This window comes from Aythya fuligula, chromosome 2, assembly GCF_009819795.1.
Source record: "Aythya fuligula isolate bAytFul2 chromosome 2, bAytFul2.pri, whole genome shotgun sequence".
NCBI lineage: Eukaryota > Metazoa > Chordata > Aves > Anseriformes > Anatidae > Aythya > Aythya fuligula.
Genome location: NC_045560.1, coordinates 137,682,948 through 137,699,239, shown reverse-complemented (window position 1 = coordinate 137,699,239; position 16,292 = coordinate 137,682,948). Strand labels below are relative to the sequence as shown.

Genomic DNA, 16,292 nt, shown 5'->3' with positions numbered 1-16,292 from the left:
TTCTTCCTCCCTCCCAGTGGGTTGTTTCATGAACCCTTGCATGCTCACACTCCACTTTGGAGACCACCAGTCTAGACTTCCTCTCTAGCTGGGGTAATGGTAGCAATCACCAGTGAACTGGCTAGGATGGAGTATGCTAAGTCACCTCTGTGAGTTCCTGTCTCTCTATTAATCACAGACAAGTCCTGTGTTAAGTAATAGAGCCAGCCAGAGAAATGCTTAATCTATGAACAATTTGCCTTTTGTGAAAATTCCTAAAGAAAAACATTTGAAAAAGTATCAGAAAACAGTTTTGGAGATAGGTCCAGACCTAGTAACCCAAGTCTGTTGTGGCCCAATTGTAAGGAATTCAAGTTTCATGAAGTCAGGTTGCTAAACACCTGCACACAAATTCTGTTAAGAAACAAAATCAATTTCCATTAATTTATACCCTGTTAAATATACAGGATACAATCACACAGTTTCAGGACAATTTGTGTTACTTAGGTTTAATGGGTTATTTATAACTAATTTGTTAGTTTTGCCAGAGCAACTGACCCTGCACATGCTCCTGATCTGTTCGAAGTAAAAACTAGAGCATGCTTGGATAAGCCATCGCTGTAGACAGTTTAAGCTAATACACTTTAAGATGATATATTTTGCTTTTTAAGTAAGATGGACATATTTGGTCAGTTGGCATGGGTAGATGACAAGGAATAACTCCATAAACCACAGTAACTTGGATCGCTTTCCTGTGGGTGAACTTATTTCCCTTTTGACAAACTAGCAAATGAAAGAATTTCAGTCTCAGTAGAACTTAGGCCTGTATGGGTCTCAAAAGGCTTTTGAAAGGGAGACATCTGTTCTTAAATCAGTTGGATGCTTTTGAAAGTTTTACTCAAAGATTAATCCTTCAAAAAAGCCCATTATTAAACAAATGGAAAAGTGAAACAGTTTTGTCTGAATTTAATGCTTCATGTTTCCTGCTGCAAATACAATGAATGTCCTCATTAAAATGCTCACAAAAGTCCAGATAGTAAGATACTATCAGAAAACAGTTATGTGAATTATTACTGAAATTGTGGGTATGTCAACTACTATGTCCTCTGGTTTAAAGAATAAAACCAATATATGTTCCATTCAAACAAACTCAAATAGATAGTATACACACAATTATGAACAATAAGTATTGAATGACCATGTATTGCCTATAGATACTATTTGTCATTTATTATAAATAATGAAATAAGTAGTAGAATCAGTCGTTTATGAAAAGGCAGCCCATGAAAAGCCATAGAAGTAGGATTTACCATAAATTCTTTTTGTCTGCTTGACTTGTGGACTAATGCAAAAGCTCTAGCATCTCACATGGGGTGGAAGACGGTTGATTCCTGGGGCTGCTGCTCCTAGCTGTCAACCTCTCATCCCTGTTCCTCTGTCAGAAGGCAGGACCAGGAGGCAGAACGGCAATGTTGACTTATTTCCCAGTGGCCCACAGCCTGTAGTATCAATTCAAATTCTCATAGTACCAGTTCATACTCATCTGTTTCTTTTTGCATTCACCCTGTGAGCTCTTCTCTGTGTCTCTAGTTTGCAGTCCCTGCTAGATTTAGCAGCAGCAAGCTGAGGAGGTTGCTCCATTCAGGGTCCTCCATAAGGAACCCTGAATGAGCCGCCCCAGATGCTTTTTGATCTGTCTGTTCAGCATGTGCCACAGTCTCACCAGATGGTACAAGCAAAGAAAAACAGACATAAAATTTCAGTCCAATCTGACCTGGTATTTAGGACTTAACACTTTGGTGGTTTGTGGTTAAATTAATAACTCTCTAGAATGTTATGAAATTAACTCAATATTGAAGAAAACATTCTGTTTAAATTTGTTTGTAGGGTGGATCTCATGTGCTGGGTGGATATTGAACAGTTCAGGAGGATGCTCCACAAGGATAAAGAAGGAAGGGAGGAAAAATCCAAGGATATTAAAAACAAGTACCTGAACAAAAAATACTTCTTTGGACCCAACAGCCCAGCTACCAGACAGCAACAAGAACAGGTACCCGTTACAAAAGCATTCATTAAGAAACTAGTTGCTGTGACTGAGATGAGTCTGTCATCAGCTTTACTCTTACTTTTCCCAAGCTATCTCTGCAACTGTAATCTACATTTTTTGGCCAGTATTTCTGGAACAGAACCAGTCTGGTTCTGCTTTGGTTGTCGGGGTCCCTTACTTCCTGTTCAGGGTCACCCTTCCAGGTCCTCACAGAACATTTCTCTTAAATCCTGATCTGAGGCCACAGCCAGAGCACGCACAGCACAGCTCAGAAAAAGTGTAAAAATGTTTTTCAGGCAGAGTGGCTTGTTTCAGCTTTCTATTTTTGGTGTGTCAGTAAAGTCACAGACGGCAAGTCTGAGCTGTGGTACTCAAATACATCTTCATACTTATGAAATATACTTGGTCAAGTTGGGGTATTATTTGCCAGAGTCTGTATTTTATTATAGGTAAGGACAAATGTAATCTGTTCCCTTTTATGAAAAGTACATGTGAGCCTTGGGTAAGCATGCATTAAATGCTTTGCTTACAGTTAAGCTCATGCTTTGCTAAATCAAGGATGTAGAGAGATAAAGGACTTCTGGTATACACAAAAGTTTATTTCATGTGTTATTGTGTTTGGATTGCTTAGCTAATGCATTCAGGTGGAGGATGGGGACAAATCCTTCATGATCGGCTTCCTCCAGCGGTTTTGCTAGAAATTCAGCAGTGCATCCAGAAGAGATTAGAAGAACAATGGCTGCCATTGTTCCTGGCAGATGAACAACGTGGGGCGGAGGGACAAGCAAAGGTAATTTTTTAACAACAGCAACACATATGGGCATTGTTTTTTGTTTGGCTCATTGGGAGAAAAAGGTTCGGGGGAAAACAGCCTATAACTCACATTCACTTTACATTGAAAAAGACACCCTAGCACATACAGGTTGAAGCATTTAGCTTGATAATTGTGAAGGCAGTTCCTCTGAAGGCAGAGTCTGGCTGACAGTGTTATTGTTAGATCCTACATCTGAAGAAGTTGGTATTGGCTCTGCTGCAAAGGGAGAAAGTTAATCTTTGCCATAATGTTGCACTCTCCATGTGCCACTCTGCCTGAGCCATACACTTGCGCACAGAAGAAATGCTGCTTTGTAAAGGATTTGCCCAAGGGGACAAGAACGCAAGCAAGTGGGCTTCCCATGCTGTATTCACTCTCTCATATGGTGTCCGTATTTTCCCTTCGGGAGCTACAGTGCCTGTAGAAATGACTGCTGGACTTCTGAAATTCTGCTTGGTGGGGATGTTAACTGCTACAAGCCTTGCTTCCAACAAGTTACTCTAAAAAGTTGCCAAAAAACTTGGAATGAGGAGCCGTTCACTCTGCTGGCTCATTAGGAAGACTGGGGAAAGGGCAGAGCCAACATCTGCCTTTTACAGGAGCGCCTCTGTCGTTGGGATCTATGCAGGGAGATCTCCTGCTCATGACAGTTGCAGAACAACTTGTTCTCTGCACTTCCACAAGAGCTAGGAAATGTGAATGTCACAGCAGAAGGAAACTTGATGGTTCCACCATGCGGACAGACATGCACACCGCAGTGATTCATAAAACTTACTTTCTATGATTTTTTTTAACATCAAAAGGGTTATCAGAAGTGTTGTTGGATCCTTTTAATTGATTTAGAGCATTAAGGAATTGGAAAAGTGTAGATTCTGGTAAGCCAAACTGTAATCTTAATAATGATAAAATTGAAGCAAAATTTCCTAGTCCTCTGCCCTTTGTAGCTGCACTCTGCTTCACTTATGAGCCCTGGCACAAGACCATGGGATGAGGCTAAGCTGCTTCCAGTTCTGGAAGCTAGCTTTTGCATGCCTCTTCTTGCACCTGCTGCACTGTACTGGCAGGGAGAGTAGCCCCTGCAGTTTGGAAAATGCTGTATTAAGCCCTAATAAACAGTTTGCAGGAAATACATAGTTTTAATCAGCTTTTAGTCTTTCCCTAGTCTTTCCCTTCATTTTTGTCTCACTGCTCTTTTCTCTTTCTTACTGCAAATTCAGAGGATGAAAAGGTCCTTTGAAGAATGTATTTTAGAAGAAACGAAACCAGATGACATTCTCCACTTGGCTTCATATTTCACAGTGACCAAACACTGTGGGCATGCTATGTAGTCCTTATTCTGAAAATCTGCCCTTGATTTGAGGTGTATTTTTTGCTACAAAGAAGCTGAAGGATCAAGTCTGTATTTCTGATACAGCTGTCCAAAGGAACAAAACCAATTCATATTAAAAAAAAAGAACAATGTCATTAGACTCAAAATCTATTCCCAAATTAAGTGGTACATTATGGGTAGGATAAACCAGGGGAAGAGCACCATTTCACTGCCATTGCCTCTTGACTTAACTCCTCAGTATTAATGAACGAGGGCTCATTTATAGCTTAACCCTGGATGGTGTTCAATGTGGGTCCACAAGTTTCATGTATCAAGAGCCAAATGAAGATGGTTGAAGTATCAACTATTCTCCCACTGTGGTCTCAATCATTAGAGGGCTGAACATTAAACAAAAATATTAAAAAAAAAAAAACAAAACAATGATAATCTTTTGTTCAACTGTAGGTAAGGGACAGAACCGAAGATCTCCTAAGCCAAAAGCAGGAGAAGACAACTAGGATGTGGAAGGCAAGTGAAGTTTATTATGTCTCATGTGTCTGCAGTTTTGATGTCTTTTCTGTTCAGACCTTGCACATCCTTCACCATTTCCCTGCTGACAGCGTGAAGCCCAAATGCAGTGCTGTCAAAAGCAGGCATGATTGTATTGGCTACAGTGGGACAATTACTCACATCACTGGTGAATCTAGCTCCCTGCTGGATGTTCACGGTAAATTTCTCTCCCTTCCTGGCTAAAGAGGTCATACTTGAAAAAAACATGTCTCATCCTTCTCTGTAGAGTACTGTTAACCCTCCTTAAACTGGTATTGTACCTTTAATTCACATTTATCTGTATTTTGCATGCTGTGGACTTATTGGGACAAGCTGTTCATTCCAGCATCTGGTAGTTTATTTATTATTGCGAGTGGATTACGTGCAGACACAAAAGGGAATGTGAAGTATGCAGTGGAGTGGGCAGGTTTAATCATATCTCACAGTATCTGTTTCATTTAGAATTGTATTTTAATCTTACAGCACTGAGATAATATCAATTTTAAACATCTTAAACCTTTGTAATAATACATTTCATCAGATGTTTGCCAGTTTTTTTCTCTTGAAGAGCAGTGAACTCTTGGTGATTGCCAACATACAAGTTGTGTACATTTATTCAGTTGAACTTTTATTGTCTGTTGAAATCAAACTGGAGACCCGGTCACCAATTATCCATGCAAACCATTAGCTCGGAAGGGATCCAAAGTGCATGTGGGTTCTGTTAACTGAGTTTTCTTTTGTCTGTTTGTCAGGAAGATGATTATTTTCCATATTCTGCTTTAAGGTTATTAAACCATAAGCTAAACAGTATTCATACATCAGGATAGGGGTGGGAGCAGCGTTTTGTTCCTCCTTTTATGAATATGCCCCAGGAGGAATTTTTCCCAATAGCTTCTTAAACCCTGGTCACAGCAGAGGGAACATGTTTGGAAATTTGGAGGAGGGCCGAGAAGATGCCACCTTACTTACTGTCTAAGTTGCACTGACTTCATTTTAACCAGAGGACTCTTTGGACAACCACCACACACCCTCCTGCAAGGGTAGGCGCCCAACCCTGGCAAGCTCCACAGCAGAATCTGAACTGTATCCCCTGTCTTTAAGCAAAGCTGCAGAAAGTCTTTCAGCTTAGCATCAGGTTATATTGCCAGGACTGTCTGCAACAACTACAAATGCTCCTGTCCCATGCAGACCATTGCATGGGACCATTGCAGAACAGCACTCCATCTCTCCAGGACTTCAGGAGTTTTCTACCACTGTTACAAGACAGTTTTCATTCATCCATCTGATAACAAAGGGGGATTGTTTGGCTTGCTGCTCACTGACAGCACAAGAACTGTTTGTTCAGGAAGGCAGGCCAGCCTGAACTTCATTTCAAACAAACTGTCCCTGCATAAGCCATCTTTCTTTCTCCACCCTTTCCTGGCTGCCTACTGTTCCCTGCTTTGCAGCAGGAGGATTTCCAAAATGTCTCGATGACTTTAAATTCTATTTTACTATTGGTAGTTTTATTCCACCGAGAGCAAATTCTCTAGCTTCTGTTGGTGATCATGGCAACACATTTCAAAGCTCATTTTGTTAGTGAGATCCCTGTCAGAAGCATTTTACAACTTTTAGCTATGTGGTTTGTCTGTTCCTTTTTCTTTGTTGTTTGTTTGCACAAAACTCAAACTGTTCTCTAGAAAAGTAGCCTGTTGCCATAATCAATAACAATAGCTGTTTCCATACTTTATAGTATGTACTCATATGGTCTAAATCATTGTCAGTCATTTCCTCTCCCATCACGTTTTCCAAAAAATGTTGCCCAAACCAAACTGGAAAAAAAAAAGAAAAAAGAAAGAAAAGAAAAGAAAGGAAAGAAAGAAATGAAACCTTGCCAAATTCTATTGTATCCATGTCATAAACCCATAAACTACTGAAAGTTAGGGTCAGTGCAAAGATAAGAATCAGACAGTTTACGCTAACTAATGCCTTTGTTATTGCTTTTTGAAACAAAGTTTATTTGGTGCATTTATTTCTTCTCTTGACAGCATGTGGACAATAAGTGGGTTTCTTCATCTAGTGAAATAATTGCTTTCCGCAAAGCGCTGTTGAATCCAGTGACAGCAAATCAGTTTCAACGCTTTGTGTCCCTGAAAGGAGACCTCCTGGAGAATGGAGTGCTCTTCTGGCAAGAGGTACAGAAGTATAAGGTACGGTGGTAAAACGGCACAAGGGGAGCATCATTCAACTTGTAAGCAAATGCATCCATTACTGCAAATTAGGAGAATTTTAACAAGAATATCTCTAAGCATTTTCTTGTTCATAGTAAAACCTCCTTCACCATTTATTTGTCTTTTTCTTTGATGAAAGTCCTGATTTCTTAAGAGTAGCTGTTTTTTAATGACTTGAATGTTTTTTTTTTGTGCTTCTTCAAACTCTACCATTCTTTTCAATCTCTGAAGGGGTACTAACAAATGCCCAGATTTTGGTATACATGTGTTGAGCAGTAGAAAATATGCAAGCAGTAAATGTTCATTCTGTCTTTATAGCTAAACACTGTTAAACAGAGGGATTATTGCTGAGTTGGGTAGTTTTTCAAAAATCAGAAAGAACTTTGAAATTCAATCAAATGTACAAATGTAAATACGGTCTCTACCCAAAAAACTTGCATGTAAAATGCAGACATCATCTCCCTTACACCCTGCACAGTTGCATCTGACTGCCACTGAGGAGGTGGCCAAGGTCAGCAGGGGTTTTCTGTCTTCCACATGCATTCCGCTTCCAGCAGCTGCTGTCGTGTGAGGCAAAGCACAATCAGAAACCTCTGGAGTGAGACTTTAAATCACACAGCAGCCTCCTAGTAACACCCTGGACTAAAGGCAGATCTTTCACTTCTTCCTTACTCCCGTTGCCTCTGGGATTTTGCTGGAGCAAACAAAGCCTCTCCTGGGCTCCTGAACATAGCACAGGCAGTGTGAGGTTAGCTAACATGCTCAGAAATTAGGAGCTGAACACAGGTGATGCTGCGGTAGCACTTGGAGATCCTGCTGCAGACATGTGGGTGCACTTTCACTGGATAGTTCTGGCATTTGAATTTGGGGTCTACTTTAGAAGCTGAAGCTTCTCTGCTTACAGAGGGCAATCCTCCTGTCAATCCAGTGGCTTTGACCCCAAAGTTGTAGGCCGATATTCTCTCTGGAGGTGCTGCTGTCTCTCTTGGTTACAGAGTGACCATCTTATAGTAGAAACATCACATTAGGGCATCTGAAGTTACATGATATAAATGCTTCTCACAATATCCGACATTTTTTTTTTCAGATTTGTGACTCTTCATTGCTACGTTTTGGAGGACATGGAAACTTTCTACAAATGTGGAGTGTAGTTTAGACTGTTTTCTTTGTGTGTCTGCTTTCTGAAGAAAGGCCTCATTGTTTTATGTCCCACCCCCTCTCCTTCATTTATGTTAATTTTATTTGTCTTCTTATCAAGAAAAAGCACAATCTGACCATATTTCTACATGCATGCGATTTGTCATGGTTGGCAGTTGATGCTCTTTATAGAAGCAAAGGGCTGGAGCAGTAGGAGTGTTGTGGGTCAGGCTGAACTGGAGGAATATTGCCAAAGATGTGGGCAGTACTTTGCATAGTGCATGCTTGTGTTGTCTGAGCCCTATCACGCCATCAGTTTAGACAGAACTCCCTTTGGGAGTCAGTGTCTGCATTGCTCCTTGTAACCCATTTGGGCTGGCAGCACACATTGGGACAAACAAAAAATACAAAAAAAATTTTTGAAAACAAATATGAAGAAATATAACTCTGTGGATCATTTCCATCTGTTTCTGTATGTTCACGTCTCATTCCTCTTCATATCTTATGGCTTGTTTTTCTTCCCTCTTACTACAGCTCTCTGCATTTTCTTCTGTGCTAGATGAGCAAAGAAAACCATAATATATTCTTAGGATATATTGAATATGTTTTTGTATTGCCTTACTTTCTTCATTGTAGCTGTTATCATTCTTTTTTTCCTTCACAAAACTAAAAAGTATTCATAATAAAACAAAACTGTTCTTCCACATACCACATTTCTGGTTAAAAGCCCTGTTTTTAATTTCTTTGCAAAGTAAATATCCAGCCTCCTCTACCAAAACTAAATGCATATTCTTCATTTAGAGAGCACACTTCCTGAAAATTCTCTGGAGTGCTCATTGTGCCTATGGAAGATACATGCGATAATCTCCTGTTGTTATAGAAATGTCTTGATATTTATAGATAGATGGAAAGTACACGTTTCAAAGGATTTCAGGGAAGCTCTTTGAATGATTTTTCTCTCCTGTCAAAGCCCAATAGTAGCATCACCAGAGTGTGAAAACACGGTAATAATAGGTTTTAACAGAATGATAGGGTCACATTACCAAGAGCAGAAAACCTCAGTGCTCCTTTGAGATCTTACTCATGTAAGTTCAGGTTTGTTTTGTATTCCGTCTATCCTGCATGAATTATTTCAGACATTGAGGTTTTGGGAAACTACAAAATCTTAATGACTGGAGAAACTAGAAATGAATGGAAGACTGTACTTGTAGCTTAAATTGTCTCCTCTTGTGCCAGCATTCTTGGTTATAATACCTTGTACCACTCAAAATGTCCCCCTCTGTTCTTGGAGTTTGTAAAGCATTTTTTTTTTTTTTTTTAAAGTTACTTTGCTAGTCATAGCAAGCTCATTGTGAAAATCAGTGCATCTCACACCTGCAAGTGTGTTTGTCTTTTCAGAAATGCCTCCTATTTACCAATAACGTACTCAGATTGAGTGCAGGACAAAGACTACACTGTTCCATCAGAATGTGCAGGCAGAGACTATCACCTAAAATCAATGACTGCTGTGTATCTGCATTTGCAAACCAGAAGTCCCACTCATGTTTTAACTATTGCTGTGACCGTGCACATTTGCTATAAGAATTTCATCCTACATACTGAAGGAATCTCTTTGTATAATTATTTTTGTATGACTGTTACTCTTTGATCACTGGGCCCCTGGAAAGGGTCTTGCATCTCTCTTTACACTGACTGAAAGTGCTATTTTTCATCTTTCAGGACTTGTGCCATTCTCATTGTGATGATGCCACAGTCCAGAATAAGATCACGGCTATCATCAACCGCTTTATTAATTCCACCGTACCCCCAGCTTTGCAGATTGACATCCCAACTGAACAAGCACAGAAGATTTTGGAGCACAGGAAAGAACTAGGACCTTACATTTTTAGAGAGGTGCAGGTAAGAAGCTGGGAGAATCTCTGTAACAGATTTGGATAGAGTTTGTGTGGCTGATTTTAAGGACATCCTTTGTTACTTACGTGGCAATTTTGACTCCATACATAAACCTAACCATGAAGTAGAACACTAGAGTCATCCATTTCAATTAAGATTGTATGGTGGAGATGACAGAGAAGTTTCAGATATTTGCTGCCAAATAAACTGAAAATTTGTGTCAGCCAGCTGATATGGGAAAGGTGGTATCCAGCTCTGTGTTAGGAGTACTGTCAGTTGAAATGAACTTTGTTTATTTTTTGAATTGCTTGTTTATAATTTGGTTAATGCCAGAGAAGCAATTTACAGTTACAGGATTCATTCATATAAATATTAAAAAAAAATTTAAAAAAAAAAAAAAAAGCAGATGTGAGTGAAGCACAAAGCTCAACTTACTGAGTCTTTCCCTTTTCATTACAGAAAGTCTGCAGGCAATTTTCTCTCTCTGATCTTTTTACTAATCAGACAAAACAGTAATCTATAAGCCTTTACTACAGACTTATTATTTTCTTATTCCTCATTACTATAATCTATGACTTATCTTCTAAACCCAAGAAAGCTAATCTGTTTTATTTTCCTATCAAATTTCCATCAATACCTTTAAAAATCAAATGCGAGTGCGCAAAACATTTGGATTGCAAAAGATGGGTGGTTTGTCAGACAAAAGGGTACGTATGGATCCTAAGAGAAATAAGTCTCATTTCAGCCTATGTAAAAGACAGTGAACTCCAGAAATGTGGCACAAAACCAAGGAAAGAACTTGGCCAAAAAGTTGTGACTCAAATATGACAATGACTCAAGTGTCACTTTCAAGTACTTTAAACCAGAAGCAGTGAGGTGCTGAGCATACTTGACTACTTAGAAGCCAAATTTCTCAATGAGAATTAAACATCTAAATAAACTGAAAAATGTGAGCCTTAGTACATGCAGCAACAGAATTCACTGAGCCCTTCTGTTTGCTTTTTAAAAATTGTTTTTCTTATTCTAGTTCAAAAAAGACCCTGTGAGAGATTATATCATTTAAAAATTATCCAAGATTTGCTCATAGATCTGTAATGTGGTTTAAGAGGCTTTCCAGAGGCAAAAAAGTATTTCCTTTCTCTTAAGGAGGAAAAAACCCCTCTCTCCCTAATGAACTGAATAGTTGAAATACTTGAACAGAACAGTGGTGCAAAAGCAATTCTACTGGTGTATATTTTATCAAGAATACTTGTAAAAAATGATGGATGTTTTCATTAATGCAAACAATTGTTTAGGGAAATATATAAAAAAGAAAGTGCCTTTTAACTATGTTTTAGGAAGATTTCTCACCAGTAATAAACACACTGATGAAAAAAGCATGTGCCGAGCAAAGCTGGGTTGAAATGTCAGGACACAGTACGTAGGAGGAACAAGGCTGTGTATTCAAAAAGAAATAGTTACTACATTCTCACGGTAAACTATACTTTATTTTACAGCAAACTCCGTCTTTCTAGTACAGTCAAGACTGACTTTCTTTTCTTTCTGCACAGATGACTATTTTTGCTCTTCTGTTTAAATTTTGGCCAAAATTTTGTAAGTTTCAAAGCCGTTTGGATAGTGATGAAATTTTGCTTGCCTTGGAGAGAAAAAAAGGAAAAAAGATGCAAAAGAAGGAAGGCAAAACATTAGAGGAGAGGCTCGCAAAGCTTCAGGTGAGAGCTGATGGACTGAATAAAAACTGTTTCATGAGCAAACGGATAGGAATCCAAATATCCTTTTCTCAGCCTGATCCAAAGCTACCGAAATCTTTTTGTTAGACTTCAAGCTTTACATACAATGTAGTCCTAGGGCGATTAGTTCCCAATCCTGCCAATGCATATACATATGTTTAACTTGAAGCAGATGAGTCAGTGGAATACTCCTTTCATTAAGCAGGGAGGAAAATGTATTTTAGCGATCTTTTGTGCCAAGAGAATAGCGGAAAAGAGGTCTGATTTTTTTAAACTCCATGTATACTTCATTTGTAAAATGGGTAACTGCAAACCTGCTTACACTTCCCATGTGTACTGTCCTTTTTAAAGAATTTACAGTCCTGCTGGGTCACAATTGACAAAAAACAAACAAACAACAAGATTTCATGTTTCTTTTTCAGAAGGAGCATTTGAAAAGGCTGCACATTATTGTTTAAAATACTTATGAGCTAAATGCTTTGTATAGTCTTTGTCTTTACTTGAGTATTTCTCAGCTTTGACAGTGAAATTATTAGACTGTTCACAATAAGTTCCCAGACAGTGTCGGTGCATTAGCACAACTGTGACCTCTGCAGTGGAATGCTCACTTGTAAAATTGTTTTTCTTGGAATTTTATTAATAAAAAAAATATATATATTTTTTGCTATTGATTATAGGCTTTGCAAAATATTATTTTTTATGAAATGTAATTGTTCAGCAAGCTTTGAGGAGAGAACATTCCTTTAAGGGCAGAGAAATGATTGGACTTGCAAACCATCATAAGTAGCGTTAAAAGACCTTTACATATTTTAAATGCCATGTACACATGTGTTGAGACATTGCTTATGATGAGAACCACATGAGCATCCGAACAGATAAAGACATATGCCTGTACATCGCTATCCTCCTTTTAGACATGTGAAAGCTCAGGACCAGTGAAGTGTTACTCAAGGCCACACAGCAATGTCAAGTGAAGTCTAAAATTCAAAAACCCATGCTGCTTTCTCCAAAGCACATTGCCTCCATACAGATATGTCTGGCAAGGCCATTGGCAACACTTACAGTGCAAGAATGCAATATTTCAAAGTAATGCACTTTTGTGTTTTTGCAGACTTATTTTTTCCATCTGTTTGTTGCCTGTCTATAAGATTTCTGATTAAGATCAAGGAAGTAAAGAGAAAATCTTGGCCAGGAGGGCAAAAGCCTAGCTTTTATGGGGAACAAATGGGAAAGGTGAATTACCCATCTGAGTTGGGAAAAAGGGTAAGAAATTTTAGAAAGTGACAGGCAGGGAATGCGGTTCAGTAAACAGTTTACAGACTATTCACAAAAAATATATATATATTATCAGTAAACCAGTTATTTCCTCTTGAAAGAATAGGTGGAACAGATAAGTCTTTGAAAAACCCTTTCCTCTTCAATTATTTTTAAGTTTGCCTTTGTTTGTTCTCCTACCTGAGACTTCTGTCCCCTCAGAGACAACATAACCATTCAGACAATTGATCCAGTCTCCCTGGCAGAGCAGTGTAGGAAGCTCCTAAAGCCAATCAGCCTGGTTCAGGATCAAAGCCTTTCCCACCTCCTGCAAAGTTCTGTTCCTGTTCCCCTGCCCCTCCATGCTGAGGGAGAGGAATAATCTGGCAAGCATTACAAATGATATTTTTTCTTATAGCTGTTTCCCCCCCACCTCATATCATTTTTGTTTTATGTCAAATGGAACAACCATCCTCCTGTGGGAGGAATTTTGCTTTCTCCTTTCTCCCAGATTTGTCCTTAGGGTGGCTGATCTGTGTGGGCTTGCCTCACTGTCAGAACCAACTAGATAAGGCAGCGAAGCCTTGATGCAGCATAGAGGAAAAACAGGCACACAAGGTAGTTTTCACTGGACAGTGATGCGTGACTTAGTGTCATCTGACTATCTCATTATTTTTTGTGTGTGCCTTTTGGTTATTTATGGGGCAAATGCTGTTGAAGGCTTCCTCGCCATGGTCTCAGTGCAGGGGATGAGTGGCTGACAGTGAGGGAAGCCATGCATGTACTGTGCAGAGACCTCTTCCAAGCTTTGTGTCTGAAAGGCAGGAATAAATAGGTATGGTGTGAAGTAAGCTGGAATATTCAACACCATGTGATTGCTTCTGTATATAGCTGAAATCATTGTTTTAAAAGATATTGCCTTGGGAGAGCATGCTTTTCTTGTCCCTTTTCACACATTTGTCCTTAGTGTGGCACAGCTATATGGGCTCTTCTTTGCCCTTCTGTGGATTTGTTCCTCTGGTAACTGCACGTGCCACATACTTTTAAAAATATCATTAGTCACTTTTTGCAGGCTGCCTCGATGCTATTATTTGTAATGTATTGCCTACACAATTGCCCTTTACCCCCAAAACAGATTTTGAAATGTTAGATTTCAAGTGTACAAAATAATACTTCCACTGTAAATCTGTCATTGCTCTTTCCGTGCCCTTTAACAGAGAAAGGTTAAAAACATATATATTAATTTTACTTTTCCATGTTTCCCACCATCTCTTTTTAAGCTTCTAAGCAGTAAGCTTATTTGTTGGTAAGTGGTGTACCATCAGGAGATATGACATTGCCATAACCTGGCTAATTTATTATGAGAAAACATCATTAAAGGACTCAATTCACCGTTCTCATTTAGAAACACAGCAAACATAAATGATGGTATTAATATACTATCCTATACACCCTATTTCTGTATTGGTTTTGGCCTCCTTGCTCCAACAATTGCATGTCCCACAGATGGTAGTGAGTCTGCTTGTGGAGAGAATATAAACACCATGCTGCCCGGGCAGTTCTATGCCCTAAAATCACCATTACAGAGGATGGGTCCATTGGTCAGTGGGAATGGTAAGGAAGGGAAAGGCTCCATGGGAGCAATGAAGTAGGATATTCTGGTCCTTTTCCAGATCTTTCAGGGGGTTTCTGAGCAACTTTGGGAAACATTTGACCTCTTTTTTTTTTCTTTTGTTTTTTTCTCACTTTCTCATTTGCATGCAGGAGAGTTATATCACTTGCCTCATTGGGATTTTGTGGGTTAATTATGTGAGGTTAAATGTGAACACTGATTAATGTCCATAACGAGTTTTGGGATCATCAGGCAGAATGTGCAAAGATGCAGCCTTAATAAAACACTAAAACAACATGAAAATGACAAACACTTAATCACTAGAGCAGTTTACCAAGGGTTACAATGCCTTGTCCTTCATTGTAAATGTTTTAAACAAGATTGCCCATTTTCCTAGCATGTATGCTGTAGTTCATTCACAGCTTCTGGACCAGGCTGGAATTAATCATGGGAAGTCCTTCGTTCTACATTTATACCCAAGGCTCAATTAGGGTACCACAATGGCCTCTCTGTCCTTAAAATAAGTTCTCTTGCAGGTGTTCCCTCTCACTTAGTGATAGCTCACTCTTGAAGCAGTTATTAAATCTAAAATGAAGATAGTCAGTAGGTGTGTAGGGGTCAGGAAATTTTGATTAAGACAAAGAAAAGTATTAAAAAAGCAGTACCTCCTGATATCTTTTAGTATGCCCAAAGTGATGAATTATAAAACTGGGCATTACAAAACTCTGTCCACAATATGTCCATCATATAAAACGACACTGCTTACAACACTGTCATGTTTCCAATGACAATTTTTGCTTCCTCAGATTTGCTTTTTACATTAGCTCAGCAGCTCCTGTTTAGAGCTAATTATGAGTTCTTATTATTGTCAGGGTAAAGAAGTGGATGCAAACCTCATCAATCTGCCAAGTAGTGCTCTGGGACGAGATACTGGCACGGGGAGAAGACCAACATCATTTTCAGATGGATATGAGTGGCAGGTGAATAATAAACATTTTGCTGCAGATATCATCATTCAAGAGAGATAAGATGATCTTGGCAGAATGGGAAGGTGGGGTTTGGTCTTGAATACTACTTACATGTGGTTCTTCAGTACCTGTTCATTCCTGTACCATAGCTTTGCTGTTAGAAGGTTAACTTTTCAATCCTTCCTTCCTTTCTCCCATCCTTCCTTGCTTCCAGGTTTAGGTTCTGAGTAGTATTAATGCCTAAAAACACATTACGATCTTTAGGTTTGGAGATGTAAAAATTATCTGTATTTAAATATAAGTTGAAGGAAAGGAAGTTCAAATCTGGAATAAGAAATAATTCACTACTTGGGAAATTCATATCTTGAAAAAAAAATGGTTTAGGCTTGAGTCCTGTTCTGCTCACTCATCAAAAACTGAAGCTGAACTCATTTTGGAAATCTAGTTACTTGGACAGAAATTCAGACAGAAAATAGCCATCTAGTACTTCTTGGAAACAACTCACGTGATGCACCAAATCTGTAGTGAAAAGGTGGCAGTTATTTTACTGGAGAAAATGGAATATTAGACACACCACCTTGGGCATACGAAGTGATCGCTCATAGCTGCCCTGACACTGACATAATATAATGGGAAATCTGTGCAACCACATAATCACAGCTATGTCATGTGATAGAGGAGTAACTTGCACTCTGGCCACTGCTTAAATTCCACAGAGCTCCTGTGGCATTACATTAGTGAGAGCAGAATATAGATAATAAGTCTGAAATATTCTCAAAATCTGAAGCCA

General features: G+C 39.0%; 1 protein-coding gene across 1 annotated transcript in view; it reads left to right on the top strand.

The window, feature by feature from the left end:
* The window catches only part of RGS22 (regulator of G protein signaling 22), a 63,562-nt gene that overhangs the window by 40,278 nt on the left and 6,992 nt on the right, over positions 1–16,292 (top strand). Inside the window, exons 16-23 of the mRNA XM_032181153.1 lie at positions 1,867–2,029; positions 2,658–2,793; positions 4,201–4,235; positions 4,615–4,677; positions 6,726–6,887; positions 9,765–9,944; positions 11,489–11,650; positions 15,407–15,514. Coding sequence (XP_032037044.1) covers positions 1,867–2,029; positions 2,658–2,793; positions 4,201–4,235; positions 4,615–4,677; positions 6,726–6,887; positions 9,765–9,944; positions 11,489–11,650; positions 15,407–15,514 — 1,009 coding nt within the window. The remainder of the gene's footprint in view (positions 1–1,866; positions 2,030–2,657; positions 2,794–4,200; positions 4,236–4,614; positions 4,678–6,725; positions 6,888–9,764; positions 9,945–11,488; positions 11,651–15,406; positions 15,515–16,292) is intronic.